This window comes from Taurulus bubalis (assembly GCF_910589615.1).
Source record: "Taurulus bubalis genome assembly, chromosome: 11".
Classification (NCBI taxonomy): Eukaryota; Metazoa; Chordata; class Actinopteri; order Perciformes; family Cottidae; genus Taurulus; species Taurulus bubalis.
Window position 1 is genome coordinate 24,495,020 of NC_136599.1, and position 21,976 is coordinate 24,516,995.

A 21,976-nucleotide genomic window follows, 5' to 3' on the forward strand; every position below is an offset into this window, starting at 1 on the left:
CAGCATGTGGAGGACGACTCTCGTTTTGTACCAGCTCTTGGCACTGGGTCAGCCGATCCGGGCTGAGGATAACGTCCCTGCCGCCATCATCACTCCCCAGGACTGCGGTCTGGACTGTGTGCGACAGGTAAACTGGATAATCCTCCCTCCCCCTCCCTGCTGTGTACTTACTCTTAAGTGTAAGTTTCGTGTTACAGCGCTGACACGGGCAGACTGCGTCTTCTCTTGCAGCCACGATCCGGGTAAATGTTATACTGCTAATAATAAATAATTACAGCGCGGTCCAGGTGTATTCTACTTTCTGAGACTGCGCGTCTTCGCCTCCAGCTGTGGACATATTTCTCTGATCCGCCGTCCTGCTCAGACAGCTAGGACTTTGTTTGTGCTCTAAAGGTTAGTGACTTAACGGAGTGGATCCATTTGTGGCGTTCCCGGCTGATTTGTGTTATTATTGTCTGTCAACCGGTGTCTTGCGCAATACTTTTGATAAATACATAAATGGGTAATTTGCTTGTGGTCCCGACGAACGCGAGCCTCAGATTGTCTTTGCTCCAACTCGGCAGTTTAAATTGTAACCAGAAACCTGAAAGCGATAACAAGTGCATCATCATACAGATCATACATCGACTCATGTGACCATTTATAGAGCCGCGCTTTCTGAGACCATCTTCAAAACTTTCATTTGACTTGTCGGAACGTTTTACCCGATTTATTCCAATAACACAAAGGGAGAGCGAAAGAGGGAGGACAAACTCTTTGGTCAACTCGTTCATAACCCAAAGCAGTGGTTTCCAACCTAGGGGTCAGGGCCCCCCAAGGGATAACTCTGAAGGACCACGAGCGTTGCAGAGCAGAAGAAACCTCTTTCACGATCTCATAATTCATCTTTGCGTTCATGGGAAGAAAACGGATGAAGAAAAGTACATGAGGTTGAAATCTGATGTTGGTCGCACATCAGATTTCTATGAACGAGTTTTATATTAAAAGCCTTTTCCAGTCATCATTTTGTGTGTGTGTATATACATGTTTCCCCTCGTAGATGGTGCACACATGTGAGGAGATCCCTTTGCTTCAGACCCACCCGTCCGTGCATGTCGTGTTAGTTGAGAGTACCACCCACGCGGGGAGAGGTACTCGTTTGCGCCCTACACGCTAAGAATGTTTTTTGTGTTCTCGGCTTGCGTGCAAGCCTGCAATCAGGCTACTATCCTTTCTGACAGTTAGTACCCAACCTGACTATCAACCACACACACACACACACACACACACTCTCTGTCGCCTACGGCAGTATATCTGCCTCTTTAATCTTCTTCATCTGTCACTTGGTTAAAGGTATGCTAATGGTATGCTATGGCATCTCATAACCTGCAGGGCGAGTCGGCAATATACATGTCTATTAATAATATTTACTCTGTTAGATGAAAGGTTTCCTTCCTCAAACAGTTTGACATTACTGAATCATGTTCTGGTTTGTGGTTCTTGCCTTTTGCTTTGGTTCAGGTTACGACAGTTGTTCCAACAGAAACCTGATAATGTGAATTTGAACCACAAAAGCTGTAGAGCATTACAATTCAAAAACAATTTATTATATAAAAAAAAGGTCAGTATTGTCATTACAATGGTCTATATGTCCCCGTAACCAAAGAACCTTTTTTTGGGTCTGTACTTGACTCCTACAGGACATTCCTGTGGGGTTCAAGTTTCTTTAACCGCACACAGACGAAAAGACTGTGGAAAACCTAAGGGGGAAAAAAGCAAAGTGAAATAATTTAAAGATTCTTGCTAATGTGGTATATGGCACGGCGTTTCTCACAAAATCCACAAACTAAGCAGTGCATTCTGAATTTCCCATTGTGCTTACCATGTTGGCATGTGACGCTTGAACGCAGCCCAGCCTTGTGGCATAGCAGCTGACCCGTCATTGCAGGGTAAACGATGGTGCTTTTGATCCAAACCTAAATGGAACAGAGTCTTAATTAATATTGTTAAATACACCTGTTTACCCTGCAATGACATGTCAAATGGCTGCTGTGAAAGGGAGGATAAGAGGCTTCAAAGCGTCAATGTGCTCCAAACAGCTCTCGTCATTCGGTCAAACAACAAATCGGGATCGCTAGCTAGCATTTACTTTCCTGCCGGTCGTTGTCTCCTGAGGCTTCACCTCTATTAATCATGAGGTCTTACTGATGGATGTAAACCGAGAGCTCAGACCAGTGTGTGTCTGTCCCTCTTCAAATGCTTTGTTGAATTCACTTATTTATGAGTCGAGAAACAAGACTGCTAATGTTTTTGGCGCCGATCAACGTCTTAAACTAAAGAGTCTTAAACAGTTTCACCCCTAAATCGAAAATACATATTTTCAAACTTACCTGTAATACTATTTATCAATCTAGTATAAAATCTACTCTACTTTTATTTGATAGTTTATGGTTTAGTAGTTTTTCTGCTGTGAATTTATGATTTCCTCTTTGGCTATAGCAGTGTATTTTCTTTCCACATTATTACCTCCAGTCCAGTCCTCCTTCCTCTTGGCAGCTGAACAAGAATGTGCTCCGTCCTAAAACTATGTTGATCGGGCATCGAATAAAAGGTGATGTTTAATTTAAATAAAAAAGTTATCTTATTTTTGCTGATGCGTACGACTGTGTGCATAATATATATATATATATATATATATTTTGTTGCTGTGTGGATTTTGGTTCCTCTAGGCCAGCGGTTCCCAACCATTTTAGGCCACGCACCCCCTTCTACATCCCGACCGGGTTCACGCAACCCCCAAAAAAAACGCAACAGAGCCTATTTATAGCCGCATAAAATCGGACCAATGCGAGAACTGTTTGCTCGCGCGTGGCGTTTGTTACAAGATTTAGTCCGCTGTATACATTTCAGTTACACAAGGCGTCACTTTTAAAGAGCAATAAGGATGGCGAGGACACGCGCACAGGCTCAGAGGCAGACTGCATTTCACATGTATTTACTTAAACACAGTAAGCCACGTAAAGAACAAAGAGTGGCACATGCATAGGCTCAGAAACGGATATAAATAATAAAGGAGGAGTCCATATGAGGATGTTCACGTGCAGCGCAGGTGGCTCAGCCTGTCAAGTCTACTTGCAGAGAGTGAAACTCTCTCTTCTTCACGCGACCGACTAACGTTGCAGGATGTCTTCGGACAAAGCATCGATCAGTGTTGTTGGACACCGGGATCATGTCCAACTTTTTAGCTTCTTTCTCTCCAATCATACATTCCAGCATCTCTTTAGCAGCTGGCAGCACACGTCTTCACCGATTGTGTGAGGTAGACCCTTCCTTGCTATTCGGTAACTGAGCAGATATGAAGCCCGCAGTGCGTTTTGTGTAGACCCAACACATGAATGATTCTGCAATTGTTTTTGGCTGTTTTGTAAGTCTTCCAATTTTGATCTAAAAAATGTAAGGGGCTTCTGACTTGCACTGGCATGCTGGTGTTCAGGTGGCGGCGCAAATAAGAGGCTTCAGACAGCTGTTAGCCAGAACCTCACTGCACAACACGCACTGTGGCTTCGGGCAATCTGCATTCCAATCCAAGTGAAGCCCAGACCCAGATAATTGTCATCATATTTCCTCTTTTTTCCCCCAGTCTGATGCTCACTCTCGTTTCCTCTTGTTTCACCTTGACTCCACGATGGGCCTCTGTGCTCCCGCTCCGTCTCCTCTTTCTCCGACTCCCGGTCGATTTCTTCTCCCGGTCTCTCCCCAACGCACCTCTCCGTTTCTCTCCCTCCGGTTCCTCCCTCTCTCTCTGTCCCTCTCCTCTTTTATTACTGATAGCTTCAGATGTCCCACCTGACAGCTTCCCCGATTTCAGCCAGTTTAACATATTTTCATGGATGTTGCTGAATGAATGAAATGACGTTAGGTGCACAAGCTAGGCTAGTGCTAGCTAGCTAGTGTGTACGTAAAATGCACTTCCGGTCCGGTCTGGCGGCCGGACCGGAAGTGCATCTATTTATTAAATTGTACGTTTTTAATTTTAAATTTAAATCTTACAAAGGGAATTTTTATAATTAAAAAATCCTACTTAATTTTTTTTAAATGATGTTTAATTTGAATTATTACACCATTAGACCACCATTACATTTTTCCTCTCACGCACCCCCTAGAGGCAGCTCGCGCACCCCCACACTTTGGGAATCCCTCCTCTAGGCTCTTCACCTGGCTTGAAACTGGCACGATTTGCAAACAACATACAAAATGCATCGGTAAAAAATGCTGTTGAAAGTCCGAAGTCTGAATTAATTATTGCTTTCTCCTTTGCAGGGAGGACCTGGGTGTGAATACTGCAGAATAACCAGAGCTGATGTAAAGACGGCTGTGGGTCTTAACTCCATCAAAGGGTTTGGAAGTAAGTGATTCCGACCGGGTGCACTGGAACTCGCAGCCGAAATATCTGCAATCTGTGACTGCAGGGAAACGATTTTGAGGAGCTTTCTTTGTTCATGTCCTGAACCTGAAGCGACACTTCGCCGCATCATGATGAGCAGATGCCCCGTTGTTTGCCCGAGTTCATAGTAGGATTTGAACACTAGGCTAACCTAACTAGGCTAAAAGTATGCGAGTCGGAGCGCAGCTTTGATTTTGGCATTTTCGCCATCGCAGTTGTTTTGCAACCAGAAATTTGAGAGTGGGGCTCAGTACAACCAAACGCCGAATAAGACCAGGCGACCAAAAAGGTTCAATTCAATTTCATGAACTGAAAATACACTGAAACGGTTAAAGTTGTCTAAAAAAAAAAAGGAATACAAAATCAAGACAAAGCCGAGCTAGCGACCTGTCAATTACAAGGTAGCCCCGCCTTAAAGCATACTCATACTACTTTATGGTCTGTTTGACTCTAAATGACCATAATTTACAAAATGAACATCATGCTGTATTGAAGAAGACTTGAAACTAGAGATTAAGACCATAAACAATGTTTACTGAGGGAATAAATCAAGAAACAAGTAGAGTCAAGTAGACTTCTATACAATCTGACTTATTTTTGCAACCAGAGGAGTCGCCCCCTGATGGCCAGTAGAAAGAATGCAAGTTTAAGTCCCTTCCGCATCGGCATCACTTTTCACATCAGGAGGTTGTCGCCTGCTGCTGGCATTGGCAACTAGTCCGTGCTAGTATTTTATTTGTATGCAAAGATCAACAACATTTGGTCCAACGGATTAAAGTTAACCAACCCCACAATTATTTTTAGCCAAGCTAGCGGTGTAGCTCTCAGGATGGCAATGTCCGTATATGGTCGTTCCACCCCTTTGGTTCAGACTTTTGTTTAAATTCAACTTTGACGATCCCCAGACGTTTCATCGAGCCACGCTAGCAAGGTCAAAATATTCACTTGTCTATTTATATATTTTAAGAAAAAGTCATTCATATCAGCCTAGGCTGTAATTTGTGTACAGTTCTAAATAGCTATTGTTAGCATGCTAATTCTCTAGGCAAACGTAACTGAACAAGGTAAATGTTTCCTGCTAAAGAATTAGCATGTTAGCATTGTGATTGTGGCCGTAGCAACTAAGCACAGCCTCAAAGAGCAGCTAGCATGGCTGCAGACTACTTTTGCTTTCGATATACTGAGACGTTGAATGTCTTCATAGTTATCTTTCCTCCTCAGGTTGCATTCCCTGGCCGTGTTTCGAGTTGCTTGGAAAAGAAGACCGAGAACTCTGTCAGCACTACGTCCAAGCGCCGAATGATGTCGAGGTCGAGTTTGGAAATGAGCTGGAGCCCAAGTCGGACACCGTTGTTGTCTCCTGGAAGCCCAGCTACTACGGTGTGTTGTTATGGCTCGACAAAGCTAATTGATGCATGCCGTTGACGCGCAGCGTGTCTTTACACAGACGTCATGAGGTGGTTCGGTTGGTTTTAAAGTTTTAAAGTAATTTATCATGTCGGAGACTGGTTGCCTCCCCCGATGTAATTGCCCATGTCAGGGTGACACGGACAAGATTCATGTCAGATGAGTTATCACTAAAGGGAACTAAAATATTCATGAGAACGCTTCAACGCGTGAGCGACAGCTCTTTTGATTATTCATTGTATGACTGGGGCTTTGACAGGTGACAGACTTTCATGTCGAAAGCTCAATAGACCGTGACTTGACCTGTTGGAAGGACGTGTAGTCAGATTTCACTCTGTCCGTTTTGTGTGTTTGTGCAGGGATTGCCTTCCTGCGAGGCTTTCAGGTGTCCCTCCGGGCTCTGGGAGGGACCAGTGTTGCCTGCCAGCTCTTTCTCTTCCACCGAAACCTCTCCCTCCCGGCTTCACATGCTCAAAGGGTAGGTAGGGCCCCGCTTGCTTGGCATGTTGTTTTTCACACACATTGCTACAAACAAGAGTTCCCATTGTTTTTACGCACAAGAATGTTCACAGCTATTTTTCAACACTATTTAAACACTCATTTTAAACACTAAAATCGTATTTTTTTTATATGAATTCAGAGTGGATTCTTAATCTTTCCCACTGCCGTAAAAAAAAGAATCCCCCTGAAGAATGATTTTTTTTTTTTTGCGATTTTATTGGCGCGGTAATTTGTCCATTTTCACTCAAGGATGTTGAATACCTTGAAAACGGCTTTAACGAAAGCACTAATCGAACTAAGGAAATCTTAGTCGAATGAGACCAAATAGTTGAATTATAGACTATATCTCACATTATAGACTACATCTCACATTATCGGATCAAATCCTGCAAGTAATCCTGCAACTACCCCCCTGTGGGACGACTACAGAATTATCTTATTTTATCTTAAAAGTGTGCTGCGGGTTTGAATGAATCCAAGGTCACGGTTTCCTCTGCTTTCTGCAGGTGTACAAGTCAGACCCTTTCCCCGGCCTCTCCCTTGGGTCCGAGTATGCCGTTACCGTCATAGCTCTGCCAGTGCCTGAGGAGTGGGAGAGGTTTTACCGCAGCAAGATCTTCTCCACCCGCTGTAAGACAACCAGCTCTGAGACTATTGCCAGAACAACGTCAGATCTATAACAACGTGTCCTTTGTGGTTTTACAGCGTGTGCCGAGAAGAATGGTCTTGAGCAGTGCAAAAAGGGTAAGATAACATGTTTCTCATTGTTCCCAATTAAACTGGTACAACAAGGCCATCTTGTGCTGACACATCTGCCATTATGTCACGGCCTGGTTGTTGTAGACTGGTACCCCAAACATGTTGAGGTCCAGCAGGAAGGGACCACCATCACTGTGACCTTTAACCTGGCTCCCCCAAACCTGGGCATCAGAGGCTACTTCTCCCTGTGTTACGCCAACGGCATGAAGAAATACACAGGCATCACACCTGTCAGTGGTTTCAACTTTCGCAGCTTGATAACTTGCCTCTTTTGTCTCCGTTCACCGCATTCATACTTTGATTACCACGTGAACCTAATAATTGTATTTGGTATGAATTTGATTTTCTTAGAATTCCAGCCAAAACCAAACTCACCACAGCTATCAGCTGAATGACCTCGAAGAAGGAACCAATTACACCTGCGAGGTAAAATGAATTATAACTTAATCAATGCTTGACATTATTTGCATATTATTTCAAAAGCTCAGGGGGCCTTGTATTAAACATGTGATGTTAAAATACTGGTCATACTGTATATGTTTTATATAAGTTATGCCAATTCATGTGTTTATTATTTCGTTTTCGACAAAATAATCTTAACTCAAGGTCCACTTTTTTTTTTCTGGATTTTTCCACCACATTTTATGGACTTCATCAGTGGATGGAGTTTCCTCAAGTGTCATGGTGATGTCCCGGTTGACACAATGTCATCTTTTATGAGATATGGTTGACGGCGCCAGAAGTGGACCTTGAGCTAAAGCTGCACTAATCAAAATGTTTGTGTTAACTATCGATAAAATGACGAGCGTAACGTCAAAAGACTATTGTTGCTTTGCATCTGCTGGATTAATCGTTACCCGTTTGCTAGCACTTCAGGTGGTATTAAAGTCAGTGTTGTGTTACAAAAGATAATGTGGCCAAAGATAATCCATTAAATGCAGGTTTAAGATCATTTTGTCAAACTACAGCGTCTAAGGTCCATAATAAAAAATGTTCCGTGTCACAGATTGCAGCGGACGAAGTGGATGCAGTGAGGAAAACATTCAATGTTCGGGTTTTGAAAATTCAAAAAGGTAGGGGAGGTTGCTTTGGTTGCTGCAAATCCTCACCATGTATCAATCTTTTTGTTGTGGAGATATAAAGATAAGCACATTTCCCAAAAATGGCATTGTCACTGAATTGTCACGTAATCACAACTCCCACATCCTCAGGAGGTTCCCCGCCACTCTCGGCCACTCCCTCCTTGGCTCTGATTCTTCCACTATGCCTGGCTGGGGCAGCCATATTTCTTATTGGCTTATTGGCTGCTCTCACCAGACGGAGGCTTGAGCTCTGGATGAAGAAACCTGACATTGAACCAGGTGCAGAGACAAGTGCTTCGTGTAAAATCCCCTGTTTGCGTCTCATGAAAGCTAACGGAATACGTCGTTGTTGTTTTTTTTACACCATTTGACAGAGAACCCGTTCTTTTTACCTCCGGTGTTTTCCTCTTCGTCATCACCAAGCAACCAGATTTCTGTTTGTCATCCATTCAGATGTTATCAAGCAGCATCAGGAGAGCGGGACTCAGGAGGAAGTGATGTCATTGCCCAGTAAGAGGCTGACCCCTCCTCGTCTTCTGATCTGCTACAGCAGCTGCGATGGCCCCGCACACGTCAAAGCCATCATGCAGTTGGGGGGCTTCATACAACAGCACATGGCTACTCAGGTAGTGGACACGACATTTCATGATGCATTGTGCTACATGTGTTCTGTTTTTAGTTGAAACGGACAGCCAGAAAACAGATCTTACTATACTATATTGTTCATTCCTTTCATTCTTTAATATGTTGTTGATGTTATTAGATCGTTTTGTTGGGACCAGGCGGCAACCTCCGGTTCTGCCGAGTGCAGCCGATGTGGAAGTGTCTTAAAATGTGCATTCTCTCTACTGACCAGCAGGGGGCGACTCCTCCGGTTGTAAAAAGAAGTCTGATTGTATAGAAGTCTATAAGAAAATGACTCTACTTCTCTCTTGATTTATTCCCTCAGTAAACATGAGTTTATGTCTCAATCTCTAGTTTCAAGTCTTCTTCAGTACAGCATGATGTTCATTTCGTACATTATGGTTCATTTAGAGTCAAACAGCCCATGAAGCAGGGTTTGCTTTAGGGCGGGCTTACTGTGATTGGCAGATCGCTGCTACCAGAGCCGTATAGGGCGTCTCTACGTCACTCCTGTACATTCAAATATGGTGACTTTGGTTCATAGGCTACAAAAAACAACAACATGGCAACGGCCGCAATCCAAGAGGGCAAAATTGCCAGACTTGTGGCTTGAAAGCAGCAGTCCACAAAACAATGGGGGACGTCACGGTGACTACGTCCACTTCTTACAGTCTATGGTTGTAAGTCTTTATTTTTTTGCCCCCCCTAGGTGTGCATGGACCTTTGGGACTCTCTGAGCGTGGCCGAGGAGGGAGCCATGGCCTGGCACTGCCGGCAGATCCGGGAGAGCGACTTCATCTTGGTGATCTGCTCTCGGGGCCTCCGCCATAGGCCGAAGCCTCCAGATGGTGACGACAGCGGCGCCGAAGACGAGGAGGCAGATGGAGGGCTTCACTTCGGGTCCAACGCCTTCAGCTCCGCCGCAGCTGTCCAGCTTATCGGCGAGGAGGTGTACCGAGCCAAAGCCTGGGGACGGGACCTGTCCAAGTACATGGCGGCCATTTTTGATTACTCCGATGAAGCGGACATCCCCACTGAGCTGAGGCTGGTGTCTCACTACACACTGACCAGGGACTTGCATCTGCTCTTCTCGCACCTCCATACAGTGGCTCTGCACGGGCCGGGGCGCTACCTGAAGATAAACCATATATCAGATGAAGGGTACACTGAGTTGCCAGCCGGAGCAGCTCTCCAGTGGGCTATCTGTGAGGCTCGGCTGGCAATGACGGCAAAGAGGCGTCACTCTGCGGGTGTTGTTTAGAAAATGAAGACGCCTGTACCAATATACTCTTAAGGTGATAGCGATACTAATACTTTATTTGTTACCCAACATATGCATGGATACTGAGTGTGTCATACGGGCTAGCATATCGCCGCATAGCACTCATACAGCGCTCCTACAGCGGTTACCGTTGTTAACCACGCCGTTGAAGCGCAAAAACATCGGTTATACTTTTCCGCTCAGACGGTCTCGCGGACATGACCTGACTTGGAATCGTGACGGGGAAACGTTTGCATCTTTTATACACCGCGCATTCTTAAACTTCCTCAGGAGTTGTCCATTTCCCCCGAAACGAGGGGCCGTGCCTGATGGTGTGACGTCACTGATGCATGAATCACGCTCAACGTCCGCCCCTACGGTTCCCTACCTCCCAGGTCAGCTCTGGCAGCACTGATGTTAGCGCCTTTAGCACCGTTAGCTACTCTGACATCTCCGCGCTCAGAGCCCGCTGTATGGGTAGTAGCTCCTGGGTTGAGGTGGTTCTCAACCCAGTGTAGGAGAAAGTTGACATGCCACATGTGTGCGTACTGGAAGGATTTGTAAAAAATACAAAAAGGATGTCCAGTTATGTGTTCAATGGGAAATGAAGCCTTACCAATGCACTAGCTGGACATTTCCTCTTTGTTTTCTCACTATGTCATGTAAAAATAAGTATATTTGTAATATAAGCATCGTACATACTGTATATTCACTATATTTACTATTAACTATCTCATACACTCGTTATTGAAGTTCTTCTGTGAGAATGTTTGCCTTGAAGTTCTCATTGTTTAATATGTGCATATTAAAGTCTCGCCTGTAGTTTATTTATGTATGTGCTTATCTCATATACTTAGGAATGGATTAATAAGTCATTTTTTATTTATTATTTTTTTTATTATTGTATTTTTCAGGAATATGGGTTTTCTATCGTTTATCTAATCAAAAAAGGTTACTTTGGGCAGAAATAAAACGGGGTCTGATCTATCCAGCCTAACTTTTAAAGGAGTAGAAGCTTTGAAAAGCTTCAAGTTCACCCAACATCACTGGGGCTGAAGCATCTCACAGGACGCTGGATCATGTTACATTTTATTGAATTCAACGCCAAACAAAGTTGCAAGAAATACAGCACAGGACCAAATTCCCCAGGAGACACCAGAGTCCTGGCCTGACATCCAAAACAAGTCAGGAATATTTAATATCATATCAGCATACAGAATCTTAGGCGATCTGTAGCTTATCACAACTTCATGCCAGCTATTGTAGTCTGAATTAAGAACATATACTTTGTTGACGCTCCCCGGCCTCGTCTTCATACAAACATAACAATGTGAGATAGATAAGATAAATATTAATGCATTAGCTACTAATAATACGACTCTTTTGATAATGTTATTAATGATCTTCATACCTGTATCTCAAGATATCTTCACCCCAATAAAATAAACAAAGAAATGAAAGGGTGCATGATCTTTCTTTTATAAGTGCTTGTAAATTAATAAACGAGTATTTCATAAGGTCACCTTCTATTCAAGTTAGAAACTTGCTCTCTCCCCTCTCCCACTAGCCTCGGCTCGACCAGCAGCAACAACAGTGCTGTGGTCTGTTTATGATTAAAAATGACTGCAGATGTAAAAACAGTAACACAACCAGCAGTTCACTCACCAGATGCCCGTAAACCTCTGTGCGAAAAGCGTCATCAGTAAATCCACCAGCAAGTCCTTTTCTCAGGCTTCGGCCTGAGATTCTAGGTAGCTTCTGGGTAGCTTCTGGGTAGCTTCTGGGTAGCTTCTAGGTAGCTTCTGGGTAGCTTCTAGGTAGCTTCTGGGTAGCTTCTGGGTAGCTTCTGGGTAGCTTCTGGGTAGCTTCTGGGTAGCTTCTAGGTAGCTTCTAGGTAGCTTCTGGGTAGCTTCTAGGTAGCTTCTGGGTAGCTTCTAGGTAGCTTCGGGGTAGCTTCTAGGTAGCTTCTGGGTAGCTTCTAGGTAGCTTCTGGGTAGCTTCTAGGTAGCTTCGGGGTAGCTTCTAGGTAGCTTCTAGGTAGCTTCTAGGTAGCTTCTGGGTAGCTTCTAGGTAGCTTCGGGGTAGCTTCTAGGTAGCTTCTGGGTAGCTTCTGGGTAGCTTCTGGGTAGCTTCTAGGTAGCTTCTAGGTAGCTTCTGGGTTGCTTCTAGGTAGCTTCTGGGTAGCTTCTAGGTAGCTTCTGGGTAGCTTCGGGGTAGCTTCTAGGTAGCTTCTGGGTAGCTTCTAGGTAGCTTCTAGGTAGCTTCTAGGTAGCTTCTGGGTAGCTTCTAGGTAGCTTCTAGGTAGCTTCTGGGTAGCTTATAGGTAGCTTCTGGGTAGCTTCTAGGTAGCTTCTAGGTAGCTTCTGGGTAGCTTATAGGTAGCTTCTGGGTAGCTTCTGGGTAGCTTCTAGGTAGCTTCTAGCTTCTAACGAGAAGCTTATTCCGTTGACAGAAGTCACGCTGCACCACTGACCAATTACAGCGCATGTTAATGGTCACGCAGAGGATAGATCTATTTTCTTTAAACAATACTTGTACCAACCATACTGCTTTTCTTTTTCATTTACAAGTCCACAGGTTAAGCCTAGTAGGTTTAACTATGGCTCTCCCATACCTAGATCTGAGTGTAGGAGTCTCTGTAGGTGTGACTTGGGGTTTCACAGCAAGTGACACAGGAGTGTGCTCAGAAGTAGGCTCTAGAGTGCGTTGCTGTGATGGAGACCATCTGTCTCGTGCAGATGTGTGTAGAGGTATCAAGTGTTGATGGTTGCGTCTCACCACCCCCTGAGGTAGATCCACCAAGTACGACCTCGGAGTGGAGTGGATCTGAAGCACAGTTCCAGCTAACTATCAACATATCTGGAGAAATAATCAGCGACAAGCAGATAAGATTTTCCTCCCAGAACAAACAGGTCCACCCCCAACTTTTGCCATGGTCTTTCAGGGCGTTTGGATGACATGAGTGGCTTCTTGTGATCGTCTCGCTCCTTTATGCATGTCCTGCAGTTGAGCACCATTTTGTTCAGTTGCTGGCTGAGTCCAGGCCACTACACCGACTGGCGAGCGCACTCTTTGCACTTCACCACACCCTGGTGTCCTTCGCGTGTATTTTTGGCTCGCACCTCGTTCCGCATCACTGAAGGTTTTACGAGCCCTGTGTCCTTTAGCACAGTGGTTCTCAACTGGTCTGGCTGCTGACTCACCATCACCCCTGAATGACAAGCCGCCACCCAAATCGAGGAAAATGTTCAACTTCTCAAATTGATTTAATGAAAAGATGTTGCAGTTTGAACCTGAGATAGTACAGGATATCACAGAATGCAGGAAAAAAACTAGTTCGAAATATTCCCTTTTATAGTCGATTAAAAACACAAAAGTCCAATTTAAGGACACAAGATGATACTATGGAGGACAGAAAATTACTTAAGTATAAATAAATAAATGCAAGAATAAATACAGGAATGAACGAATACATGCTTAAATAAATGTATAAATAAATACATAAATACAGGAATAAATTAATAAATGCTTAAATAAATAAATACAGGAATAAATTAATATAAGTTGATACCTAAACAGGACATCATTAAATAAATCTATTTCTTCATTTATTTCTGTCTGTATTTATGTGTCCGTATGTATTTCTTCATTTATTTATGCCTTCATACATTCAAACCCACAACTATTCATTTCATACCGAGAAAAATGTTGAGTATCACCCAATCTGTGTTTTACCAAACAGGCCATCACGTATTCTGATACTTGTTCACCTTTAAATTCAACAAGTTTGATGTTTTCAGATCAGAAGAGTTCAGCTTTCCGGCCATCATCTTTCCAGTTTTTTTTTGCAGAAGGTCAACATATGTCAATGTGTAAATTTATATTTTGCCAAATGGATGACACCAATTATTCAGGGGCTTTTTTTTACTTCTACATGTTTTTTTTTGTTCATGTATTGAGGCGTGTCTGGTTTTCTATCGACTCAAAATTGTCAGAAATGTACAAAGATGAAGATTCATAATTCAGGACCTGCAGCAGCGCATGCCTCCATCGTACACCGCACGACCTCCGTTATGTTGGGAAGAGAACCACTAGAAGTGAAAACTATAATGTTTAAAGCCTCCTCTGATTGGAATATTATATTGATCCATATCATCTTTACACTTATTACAGGATCAGCTGTCCATAATAACACCTCTGTAATTAGTTTATGACCTAATGCTAATCACTGACGTTAATACTTTCTGTAATCTATGAAATGATCTCTCATGCTCTGGATTTTTTTCATGTATTTTTTCTGTGATCACATTTTTATTAAAACGTACTCAGGCAAAGAGTTACATTGTAATTTAAATTCTGTCTTTCCATTTCATATCATATTCTTCATGGTCAGTGTACAGTGTTATAATTGATCTTCTAATTTGATATTTATTTATTGTTATTTTTTGTCACATTATCATTTTATTTTGTATCTTGTTTTCTATGAAATTTATGGTCTAATTGTTTTATATTGTGTTATTTTTGTTGAGGAAAGCTTATTCCAGTAAAAATTAACTGTCTACACAGTGTGACTGCATGACATTTTAATCTCTATCACTATTATTATGCTTAATTCATACATCATGAATATATAATAATAGTATACCGTTGATGTATAATAATAATAACAGCTCCAGAATGGGGCGGTGCTTCCCTTTAGGCCTCCATGTGGGAGTGCAGGTTTTATTTCTGCAGCCATTGGCTCACTGAAGCTCACAGAGGTACAGAGTCAACGTAAAGCAAACGTTTCTTTCTGGGGACCCAATTTATAAAATCAAATCATAAATCATCTCAACTCAATTCACAACAGTCCTTATTTATAAACCATAAGGAAATTGTGTGTAAATGAACGCTCCTGGCCATTTTTACTGCAAATTAAAAATAAATGCATCCACTTTGTCTATTTGCTATCATCGTCTTGTAATTACAAGAATACGTGAGAAAAGATCTGGTAATTATGAGACCATGGATCGAGTAACGATGAGAAAAGATTGGAAAGATTTTTCAAACATTTGGAATTTACCGGATCAATAACTCATCAGCGACATGTTGTTAAAACACAAACAATGTCACAACAAACTACGCCCTAATACTCCATCAAAATGACTAATAATTCTGGTTTCTGTCAGCTGTGAGAGGAGTGCCCAGGGACCGTCTACAAAGTGCAACGCTGAAAAGAAAAACATGTTCAATAACTTTACTGTCACGTGTGAACACAATCACTTCATGCATCAATTAACTCCTCCTGGTTTTACTACAACTCTCACTGCAGAAAAAAATACATGCTTTCAGATACTTTGTGATTTTTCTTTTATTGGGATAAGCGATCCTTAACTTAATTTTTAACCTTTTAAAATCCAATCCCTCCCTATGGGGGAAGACTGAGCGATTGTTATGTAAAACTGTAAATCATAGCTTGCTTTATGAAAAAAAGCCCCAAACTGCTGTATTCCGATGTATTGAACACCAGAAATGAAATATATGGTTTAGTACATAAAAAAAATAAAATGTCACAAATGTGCGCAAATGTGCCCCAATGCAAATTTTGGAGACCTCGCCTGAATGTTCTCTGTACTAAACCCTCTCTAACTTTGTTCTGCTTCACTTTATCAAAGTCAACCTTTGCAGAGAGAATGTTCACATATTGTGTTAGAGAGACCTTACAGCTGCATCATTTCAAAGAAATAATCATTCTGAAAGTGATTTTTTTTCTAGGCGGACCTGAAACGTCATTGGTTTGTGGACTGACGTTTTAAAGCCTGGAGTTCTGCGATTTTGCCGTCGCCATCTTGGGTTATGGACGTCGCCATATGGCTCTGGTAGTGTCAATCCCAGTAAGCCCGCCCTAAAGCATCCTCTGCTTTATGGTCTATTTGACTCTAAATGACCATAATTTACTAAATGAACTTCATGCTGTATTGAAGACTTGAAACTAGTGATTGAGACATAAACTCATGTTTACAATGTTTATAGAGGGAATAAATCAAGAGAGAAGTAGAGTCATTTTCTATTGACTTCTATACAGCCAGACTTGTTTTTTAAATCAGAGGAGTCGCCCCCTGCTGGTCAGTAGAGAGAATGCATGTTGTAGGACACTTACTAGTTGCTAGGTAACGGGTGCGCTGGCGAGTCTAACGCCGCTCTGTCTGGCACCGTTTTTGTTTGTTTTGTACCGTATTATTTATTCATCAGTGTAGTTAAAATCATTCAACGCACTCTACTCTCTACTGCCACGTTTCGTCCTGCATTTGTTTGCTTACCTGCTTGCACCTGCTCTAATCTGCTACCGTCTACTTCCTTCTACTAACTGGCTAACTGACGGTCTCTCGCTAGCTGGTGGTTACCGACAAGCCAGCCGGCTCCCTGCTGATACCATGTCCATGCTACTGCTCTCAGGCGCGTTGCATGGATGGCCTCTCGACTGTCCTGCTCCGATCACCTGCCTGCTGTGGATTGTCTTGACGTGCCTGTCGCTTCACCTGCGCTTCATGGCTACCGTCTACTCCCTGGACAACTAGCTGGCTGGCCGGTGGTCTCTCGCTGGCCGGTGGTCTCTTGCTGGCCGGTGGTCTCTCGCTGGCCGGTGGTCTCTCGCTGGCCGGTGGTCTCTCGCTGGCCGACGGCTGTCGACGAGCCAACCGGCTCCCTCCTGGACACTGTGGGCTAGCATGGTTCTGCAGTACTCCACCTCGCGGCTCCTGCAGCTCAACAGCTTCTTTGCTCCTCTGTTCGTCTCGGCCATCGGGGCACTTGGACTTCTCCGTCGGCCCCGTTGCAGCCACAGAGCACTCTGGAGACCACCATGTCTTCAATCGGACAGGCCCTCAAGGCCCACCTCTTCAAACTCGCCTTCACCTGCTAGCCCCTGCTCCTTACCCTTCACCTGCTAGCCCCTGCTCCATACCCTTCACCTGCTAGCCCCTGCTCCTTACCCTTCACCTGCTAGCCCCTGCTCCTGTAATGGTCCGATTACGCAAGGACCCAAAAGCACGACTCCGGAAGACAGAGATAAAGAATATAATTATTTTACTGAACAGGTAACTACAGGTAACACACAGGGAGAGCTAGGTTCAAAAACACAAGACAATCTGGCAGGGGGAAAGTGAGGGGACCTAAGTAGTGAAGACTAATGAGGGGATGTGCTACAGGTGAGACAGGGATGGGCCAGGTGCAAGGAATGAGGGCTGACGAGGAGGGAGTGACTGATGAAGGGGGCGTGCAGCAGGATCTGAAATGACAGGACAGTTCGTAAACAGACAGGATGAAAACAACTAATAGAGAAACGTGTGGCGCTGAACCGTGACAGCTCCATGCCCTTCACCTGCTAGCCCCTGCTCCATACCCTTCACCTGCTAACCCCTGCTCCTTACCCTTCACCTGCTAGCCCCTGCTCCTTACCCTTCACCTGCTAACCCCTGCTCCTTAGCCTTCACCTGTTAACCCATGCTCCATACCCTTCACCTGCTAGCCCCTGCTCCTTACCCTTCACCTGCTAACCCCTGCTCCTTACCCTTCACCTGCTAACCCCTGCTCCATACCCTTCACCTGCTAACCCCTGCTCCATACCCTTCACCTGCTAGCCCCTGCTCCTTACCCTTCACCTGCTAGCCCCTGCTCCTTACCCTTCACCTGCTAACCCCTGCTCCTTAGCCTTCACCTGTTAACCCATGCTCCATACCCTTCACCTGCTAGCCCCTGCTCCTTACCCTTCACCTGCTAACCCCTGCTCCTTACCCTTCACCTGCTAACCCCTGCTCCATACCCTTCACCTGCTAACCCCTGCTCCTTACCCTTCACCTGCTAGCCCCTGCTCCTTACCCTTCACCTGCTAACCGCTGCTCCTTACCCTTCACCTGCTAGCCCCTGTTCCATACCCTCCACTACAGGACTCATTCTGCACAGCTTCTCCAGTTTTATTTTGTGCCGGGGATGTTCTGTTTGTTTGCTCTATTGTCCTTTTTTTTCTTTTCTTTTTTTCTGTTTGTCTCTGTCCCGTGAAAAGCATCTTTGAGCATTTTGAAAAGCGCTATATAAAATGTATGTATTATTATTATTATTATTACTTACGCATTGACCACAGCTGTCCATTAAGGCTGCCCCCTTCTACGACACTTATTTTGAGAAAATGTTCGCAACATATCTTTTTGTTTAACAAACTTAAGAGTTGCAGTAAAACCAGTAAGAGACCGTTGAGGCTCGAAGGGATTTTGGAAACACAACATTTTACAAAAGTCAAGTTATTGAATAATACTCCCAATAAAATAGAATAAACACCATAATTAGTCAGTTTGGAGAGGCCTGGAAGTACTCACAAACTACACCACCTACACTCCGGGCCCAGACGGTGTCCCCCCCTCCTGCCTGAAAGTCTGTGCTGACCAGCTGGCCCCCATGCAGTTTGCCTACTGTGCAAACAGGTCAGTGGATGATGCAGTTAATATGGGACCACACCATTTACTGCAACACCTCGACTCCCCAAGGACATATGCAAGGGTTTTGTTTGTGGACTTCAGCTCGGCATTCAACACCATCATCCCGGAGGTAAACTTCCTGACAGACAGGACGCAGCAGGTGAGGCGGGGAAAAATCACATCCAGCACCCGGACCATAAGCACTGGCGCCCCCCAGGGATGTGTGCTCTCCCCTCTGCTCTTCTCCCTCTACCAACGACTGCACCTCAGGGGACCCGTCTGTTAAACTCCTGAAGTCCGCAGACGACAAAACGGTCATCGGCCTCATCAGGGACGGCGACGAGTCTGCGTACAGACGGGAGGATGAACGGCTGGTCCTCTGGTGTGGTGAGAACCACCTGGAGCTGAACAAAAACTGTGGAGATGACAGTATACTTCAGGAGGAGCCCCCCAACACTGCACAACACTATGTCTGCGGTGGAGACCTTCAGGTTTCTGGGATCCACAATCTCCCGGGACCTGAAGTGGGCCTCTAACATCAACACCATCCGCAAAAAGGCCCAGCAGAGGTTGTACTTCCTGAGCCAGCTCAAGAAGTACAACCTGCCTCAGATCCTGATCCTGTTCTACTCCACTATCATCCAGTCTGTCCTCTGCTCTTCCATCACTGTGTGGTTTGGCTCGACCATCAAACAGGACAGAGACAAACTACAATGAATAGTCAGGTCTGCAGAGAGAACTACTGGTTCCAGCCTGCCCTCCATCCTGGACTTGCACACCTCCAGAGTCAGGAAGCGGGCTGGAAAAATCACTGCAGACCCCTCACACCCTTCACACAAGCTGTTCAACTCCTCCCTCTGGTAGGCGCTACAGAGCTCTGTACGCCAAAACCACCAGGCACAGGAACAGCTTCTTCCCACTGGTGAACAGTTAATCAGACTCCTCCATCTGCACTTCTATGACTAATCTGTTGTCTTTAATGTCTTTTTTGATATGTATCTTGTATCTTGTTTATTGTATATAATATGTCTATATGCACGAGGAGAGCAAAGTGTAACCAGAGTCAAATTCCATGTATGTGTACACACACATGGCCAATAAAGCTGATTCTGATTCTGACATTCAGGTTCCCTCGTGTGGATCAAAGGTGAACTGCAGATATACATGTTAAATATAAAAATCCCTGACATTAATTGGTTATATACCTCCAGAACCCACACTTTTTTGGCTTGCGTGCTACTTTTAAAATGGCCAAGTCAAAAAGATCTACCTACATTAATAATGCTAAACATATATATAAAATATTATTAATGGATAAATATACCGAGTATACTTTATGTTTACAATTTTGGCGTACTTTGCATAACTGCATAAACCCTTATGACACAATACAATTTTGTACATTTTTGCTTATTACATTTTACTCTGATGACTTCACTGAATGGAACCAGCAGGGTTGAATAGTCCGGACAGTAGCTGCTGGTAGCCAGCCTCAGGCAGACTTCCAAATGGTCATCAGTCATGGTGGAACGGTGACTCACATAAATAAACTCTGGCAGACACTTGTCAAGCTGCTCTGTGTCAAGTTGCGCACACACCTTCCGTTGCGTCTCCAGCTCTGACGCCAGGTTTTGGAAGTTGCCCAAACCATGGCTAACTCTACGTTCTACTTTCTTTTTCCATTGATTCGTGGCTGCTTGGAACCAGGGGGAGGACCCCGGTTCCCCCCCTGCCATGGATCGTGGATGACTGGAACCGGTCCTGCCATGGCCCTGCTGATGCCCCTCCTCTCTACCTCCTTCTGCTTAATGGATCGTGGCTATCTGGATCATGGACCATGCTTACTACTCATTATATGAATAATTTCTGTCATGTTCATTGAATGTGCTGTAACTCTGTTACGTTATTCATTCTGGCCACATGACATATATTGCTTCTGTCCATCCGGGGAGAGGGATCTTCTCTTCTTCCCCTTTTTTCCCTGTGAAAAGGGTTTTACTATCTTTATTGGGGGAGTTTTTCCTGATCCGATGTGAGGTCCCGGGACAGGAATGTCATGTGTACAGATTGTAAAGCCCTCTGAGGCAAACTTGTATTTGTGATGTTGGGCTATATAAAATAAACTTAATTGAATTGAATGGCGCTGCAGCTTTGAGGACAGATGCTCACCACTGATCGTCATTTAGTTGGTTGTATTCTGCATGTTTAACAACATGGAGAAACTCCTTTATCTCCGGACAGAGCGATTAGATCTTCGTTGCCACATCCGTGATCTCTTTCATGTTTAGCATTGTAGCGCATAATGCTTGTTAGTGTATTATGCAGTGGTAATTAAGGAAGTCGGGGAAAACATCGTTCTCCCTGCACTTGGCAATACATCCATTCAAGCGGCCGACCATTGCAATTGACATTAATTTGTACACTGGGAGCTGGGTTTTGTCGATAATTTGTTCTTCTTTTCTTTATGGAATACGATCTACCGCACTACCTCCGATCGACGTATTGGGCACCCCTGCTCCAGAATATACATTTGAATGTTTCAGCTTGAAAGTGTTACAAACCATTTCAGAGATCCAAACATTGCACCCCTCACACTTCCTGTTAAACAGATGTTTCAGGGATTTATGCCAGGGAGGAATATGGTTGGGATGATTGAATAATCAAATGTTGTGCAATTCAGTTGGATGAAATGATTGATGGGAGTCAAAAGTGTGGCAGTCGGTGAGGGGAGAACTATTCAAATCGTTCACTTCAAAATCTGAACACTGTATATAAGTGAAATAAAATGAATGTGATGATTATTATATGAAATGAAGCAATATAATTCAGGGCAAACCGAGGCCAAAGAAAATCTCTCAAAAAGTGCTGACTGAGGCCAACTGCAGACTACCTGAAGTCATTTGACATGTCATCAATATGAAAATACTGATTGGTACAGCTTTAGACTGTCACCAATAAACCACTTTAAAACTCATTAGGTAATTCTCAAACTAGACCTATAATTTGAAACAGTCAGCTGGTGAATTATAGGGTGTGAACCTTTTTTATTTATTTTGTTATATGCCTCATCAAACAGCACGTGATGATTGTGCTGCTCACGTAAAGAAGATGCTTTGATAAACTGTAAATTAAAAGATTTTCGTATGATTCTGTTGAGTGAATGAGGTTTGCAGGTATTGCTGATGCTGTGGGTTGCCAGGCAAGTGGAAAAGCTCCCGTATTTTTGTATCTAAAAGAGTAATATAACAAATTAAAAATAGGTTAAACTTTATCTGAATACAATTTAATTGTCGTTCTAACCGACTGTTTGGTTTCTTTATAACGAACCTTGCATTTATGTATCATTAATAACTACAATTGAGATTACGGGTTAGTGACCAGAGCAACGAGACCTGGCAACCCGGCTGGAGGAGTCGTCACGGTGAGCGCAGTCAGGCTCGCTCTCTCTGACAGTCAGCGTGGACTAAAG

At 43.9% G+C, this 21,976-nt stretch overlaps 1 protein-coding gene across 1 annotated transcript; it reads left to right on the plus strand.

Moving 5' to 3' along the window:
* Window positions 1-4: 4 nt before the first annotated feature.
* LOC306743276 (interleukin-17 receptor D) lies at window positions 5-11,490 on the plus strand (the record flags this gene model as incomplete). The annotated part of the gene is made up of 12 exons (XM_079225781.1): window positions 5-127; window positions 4,300-4,384; window positions 5,645-5,803; window positions 6,190-6,308; window positions 6,838-6,961; window positions 7,037-7,075; window positions 7,175-7,320; window positions 7,442-7,516; window positions 8,097-8,163; window positions 8,302-8,451; window positions 8,626-8,798; window positions 9,506-11,490. The coding sequence occupies 12 exons, from the start codon at window positions 5-7 to the stop codon at window positions 10,055-10,057; spliced, it is 1,812 nt and encodes a 603-aa protein (XP_079081907.1). The 3' UTR covers window positions 10,058-11,490.
* Between the last annotated feature and the right edge of the window lie 10,486 nt (window positions 11,491-21,976).